This window comes from Centruroides sculpturatus, unplaced genomic scaffold (genome assembly GCF_000671375.1).
Source record: "Centruroides sculpturatus isolate CEXI.00-Female unplaced genomic scaffold, Cexi_2.0 scaffold1128, whole genome shotgun sequence".
NCBI lineage: Eukaryota > Metazoa > Arthropoda > Arachnida > Scorpiones > Buthidae > Centruroides > Centruroides sculpturatus.
Window position 1 is genome coordinate 1 of NW_019385590.1, and position 4,690 is coordinate 4,690.

At 32.6% G+C, this 4,690-nt stretch overlaps 2 protein-coding genes across 2 annotated transcripts; one reads left to right on the forward strand and one right to left on the reverse strand.

Annotated features, from left to right (window-relative positions):
- Nucleotides 1-631: 631 nt before the first annotated feature.
- LOC111640389 (CRISP/Allergen/PR-1-like) lies at nucleotides 632-3,183 on the forward strand (the record flags this gene model as incomplete). The annotated part of the gene is made up of 8 exons (XM_023386400.1): nucleotides 632-895; nucleotides 965-1,052; nucleotides 1,858-2,015; nucleotides 2,106-2,203; nucleotides 2,280-2,377; nucleotides 2,458-2,607; nucleotides 2,679-2,935; nucleotides 3,028-3,183. Coding segments are annotated over 8 exons (1,203 nt in total), but the record flags the coding sequence as incomplete, so codon positions are not given.
- Nucleotides 3,184-3,685: 502 nt separating this feature from the next.
- On the reverse strand, nucleotides 3,686-4,585 carry LOC111640394 (craniofacial development protein 2-like). Its single transcript, XM_023386402.1, has one exon. It carries the CDS (start codon nucleotides 4,583-4,585, stop codon nucleotides 3,686-3,688), a length of 900 nt encoding a protein of 299 aa, XP_023242170.1.
- Nucleotides 4,586-4,690: the final 105 nt, after the last annotated feature.

A 4,690-nucleotide genomic window follows, 5' to 3' on the forward strand; every position in this document is an offset into this window, starting at 1 on the left:
TTTGGCATTTATTAAATTCTGACAGATTTCATTACAATATAATGTCACCCTCGTAATTGATTTATTTATTTTTATGACGCTTTAAAACGGTTTTTTGAAGATTGATTAAATACACTGTCAAGAAATAACTTACTTTTTAGTTGAATTTATCAATTATTTCATATCAAATCAGAATAAATAGGGAATGCCAACTTACGATTAATTTTAATGTTAGTGTATATAAAATACACTAACACTAAAATTATATATATGTAAACTATACATAAATATATGTAAACCGAATATTACTGTAACGTAAATACTTAAGCCTCTCTAGGAAGGATATCGTATCGACATGATGCATTGTATTTTTGAATGAAGTGGAACGAAAGCATCAATTCTTTTTAGTATCGAGTTGCATAAACAAATTTTTAATATATTTAGAAATTTAATAAATATTATAAACTGTTAATTAATTTTTTTTCTATTTAAATAAGTTTTCTTTCAAATACAACGTTTCTTTTATATGGCAGAATTTAATAGTGTTATTCTAGAAGAAAGAACCTAAAAATTATTGTATATAACATATACTAGTAACTAAAATTATAAATAAAATTTTAATTAGTTAAATTAAGATAAATGTTGTTTTATTTTAGTGATTTTCGCAGTATTTATCTTCTCTATTACCATCTCGGAGTTGGTCATGTCTCAGAGCTGTCCAGCAATATATCGACGACTCAGCGAAAATCATTCTTATTGCATGTCTTCAACATGCAAGGTGATAGCAGGAGGAAAAGTTTCGGAGAGTGATAAACAAACAATATTAAAAGTGCACAATGAATTAAGAAGTAAATTGGCAACTGGAAAGGAAACTCAATATCAAAAATTGCCCTCTGCCTCTAACATGATGCAAATGGTAAAATAATAATAATAAATAAACTTTACAATAACAGATACTCTTTTAATAATTATTATTATTTTTAAGGAATGGGATGATGAATTAGCAGCTATAGCTCAAGCCCATGCAAACCAATGTAACTATGAACACGATTCTGGAGATCAGCGTGCAGTAGGTAAGATTAAAAATTACTTTATACTGTATTAATTTTAATCGTAAAAATATATTTAAATAAAATGAAATAAAATAAAATTTTGAACCAAAATTTCAAATATTTATATTTCGAATTTTGGTTCAAAATATATCAGATATTCAGAGTCTTCCAATATCAATCATTACTGTAATTTATGTTGATTATTATCTGTATAGTATGCGATGTAGTGTACATCAAGCTATAGATAACTGTCCGAGTTTCATCCCTCATCTGAGTTCAAACGTCTTGTAGAATTATGGCTGCTGTAGGAGGAGGGAAAACGGATGTAATGCAACATTCATTGTATCATTTCCGTTGCATCAGGAAGTATTTCAGTATCGGTTCGATGTGTGCCATGCGACACGAAATGCATACGTTCAGAAATTTAATGGGCAAATCTGAAACTTGGACAGTTTTCCGACTTTTTAATATATATTACAACGTTCTCAGGTAATAATTAACGTAATTACAATAATAAAATGATAACATTGTTTTCGAAGACCATGTATTGTACGTCGATCGATGATGATAATTAGAATAATCAAAAATAAATATAGCGCTTTATATTAAGAATTTAATATCATAAATATAATAACTACGTTATGAAAGTTTCTCAATTTGTTTATTTTTCTTTATAATTCTATATAATTGTAAGACAGAATACATGCTCATAATCAAATATAAAAATCTTTTTTAAACAAAAAATAATAATAATAATAATACACATAGCTCTATTTAAATTTTGAAACAATTTATTCAATATTAACACTATTATTTTAATTAACAGGAAACTTTAGCGTTGGACAAAATCTCCTTCAATCAACCGAAACTTTATCTATAAATTGGAATGCAGTTAAAATGTGGTACACTAGCGAAGTAAAATATTTCCATCCAGAATACAATAATCCCTTTCAATATCAAAAACCTTACGGCCATTTTTCTCAAGTACCTATAATTTAATACTTATTATAGTTATCTACATAAAATAGCTTTGATTATATATTATTTAATTAAACATTTAACTTGATAAATTAGGTTATTTGGGCAAAGACGTGGAAAGTCGGATGTGGTGTAGCCGGATATGAAGAAAATGGTGTCAAAAAGGTTCTGTATACTTGTAACTACGGACCGACGTAAGATATATTTCATCAATATAATTTAAATAAATAAATTTAATTTGTATTAAGTATTTATATTTTTAATTTTCAGCGGAAATTTGGGTGGTTCAGAAGCGTACCAAGTAGGATCTGCATGTTCTGCTTGTCCTAAAAACACTAAATGTTCCGATACTTATCCGGGATTATGTAGTAAGATAAAACGAAGATTTTAAATTATATTTAATATTGTATATTTTAATTTCAATTTTAATGTGTTTTGGAATTTGTAGAATCTATTACTTCCGATGGTCCTCAACCAAGTCGACCTTCTTCTAGTGACTATTTACTTTATTGCGATTTTAGTAATGAAGATCCACAAGCATGTAAAGACGTAAAGATGACTGGATCGAGATCGTTCTCAACTGAAAAAGTTTATACAGGTAACTAATTTATCATACCATTATTTTATAATATACAGTATATAATATTAACTTCTAATGTATTAAAACAGGAAAGTATGTAACCGCGGTGTTTAATTCTGGCGAAAAGATGACAATAAATTTTGGAAAATTCCAACACAAAGATGGATTATGTGCATTTTTGATTGGAAGATTTGGTCCAAATGTAGCGGGTGAAAAAGCGGGATCATTTGTAAGTTACCATTTTGCTGCTCCCGGTTTGATTTTCCCAGATGGAATGAAAGATACCAGAATTTCTTCTTCTTGGCATACTATTGGAATTTTAATGCAATCAGATACAGAAATGGAGGCAAGTTTATAACTTTTTCTATAAATATTATAAACTAAATCTTAAGCTTAAGCCTTATTTATATATCATATATATTTTTTGTACAATTGTAGGTAACTTATACTTTTGAAGTTAACGCCGGTGCTCCTCCACAATACTTCGAATTTAAAGAATATGGAGTTAAAGGAGGAAAATGCCCTTAACTTTATTAGTATCTCTTATATTTTGACTGTGTAATAGGTTTATATGGTATTTTTAAAAAATATGTTTTTCGGTAAAAAACAAATCTTTTCTTTTTATTAATTAATTCTATGCATATTTTTCTTATGTGTAAATTTACTTTTAAAATATACTGTATATATGGAATAAATATAATAAAAATAAATTATATGAGCAATGGAATATTTGTAGTAATATATCAAACTCTAAAGTTATCAATACTGAACCCCGGGGGTCGGCAATTTTTCAGCGGTGTTGTGCCGAACCTAAGTTATAATGTTATTCCGGGTGCCGACATGATTCTACTAATTTCGTTACATATACTATTAAAATTGGATTATTTGTGTGTATCTTTAAAATTATCTACTTTTGACGTCCATTGTAATCGGAGTATATATTGATATAATATACTCCGATTATATTTGAAAAATATATAATTTTGTTANGCGATTTGACAAGGCGATCTGAAATTCTTGTCTGCATGTTGCGACCATAAGTTGTTTCCAGTCTGGCTGAGGTAGTGGTGGCGAGGTCCGCTTAGCATGTTGTAGTTTAAGCTGGATTTTGGCAAGGAACCAGGTAGTGGTCTGAGCCACAATCAGGTCCTCTCATGGATCGAACGTCCTTCAGCGTTGAACGGAATCGGAGGTTTATTAGGAAATAATCCAGTACAGCAGAATCCTCACCGGATGGATTTCTCCATGTGAGCTGGTGTTTTAGTGGATGTTGAAACCAGGTGTTCCCAATGATCAAACTGTTGGAGGCGGCAAAGGATAAGAGACGCTGTCCATTATCATTGATTTCACCATATCCGAATTTGCCCACTGTTGTCTCCCATCCGCTTCTATCCATACCAGTATGGGCATTGAAGTCGCCGGTCAGGATAATCAGCTCAGTCTGTGGGATCATGTCCACCGTATACTGCAGTTGGTTGTAGAAATCATCCTTGGCTGTGTCATGACTAGTTTCAGTTGGTGCATAGGCGCTCACAATGTGGGCCTTGATAGTACCGTGTACCGTAAGAACTGCTAAACGGTCCGATATTGGCTGGAAGGCGATAACACTGCGCCCAGCCCGCCCATCCACCATGAACCCAACGCCTGCCTCCCGACTGTCACCTCCAGAATAGTAAAGCGTCATTATCTTATCGCTATTCGGTGGCTGTATGGTCATTGTTCCAGATCCAGTAAGTCTTAGTTCTGATAGAGCTGCAATCGGAATATTGCATTTAGCAAGTTCACTTGCAATGATTTCCTTTTGGCCAACATGGTGTCCTGTTCTGACGTTCCATGCAGCAATGTTCAATCCAATTTTTGGGGTGATATATAGTCTCTGTCTGTGTCTGTGGCCCATATCCAATTTCTCGCCAGCGTCCTGGGACCATAGTGCTGGCGCATCGGCTGCCCCGGATGCGGTAGCATTAGCTGCAATCTGGATTCGTTCGAAATTCATGCGGTTTCTTGGCTAGTTTCCCCAGTTTCCTGGTTCTGGTCATTTCGCCAGAATGACCACCTTCCTCCTTTCGCAGCCGGGCTTAGGACCGTCCAAGGCGGAGTT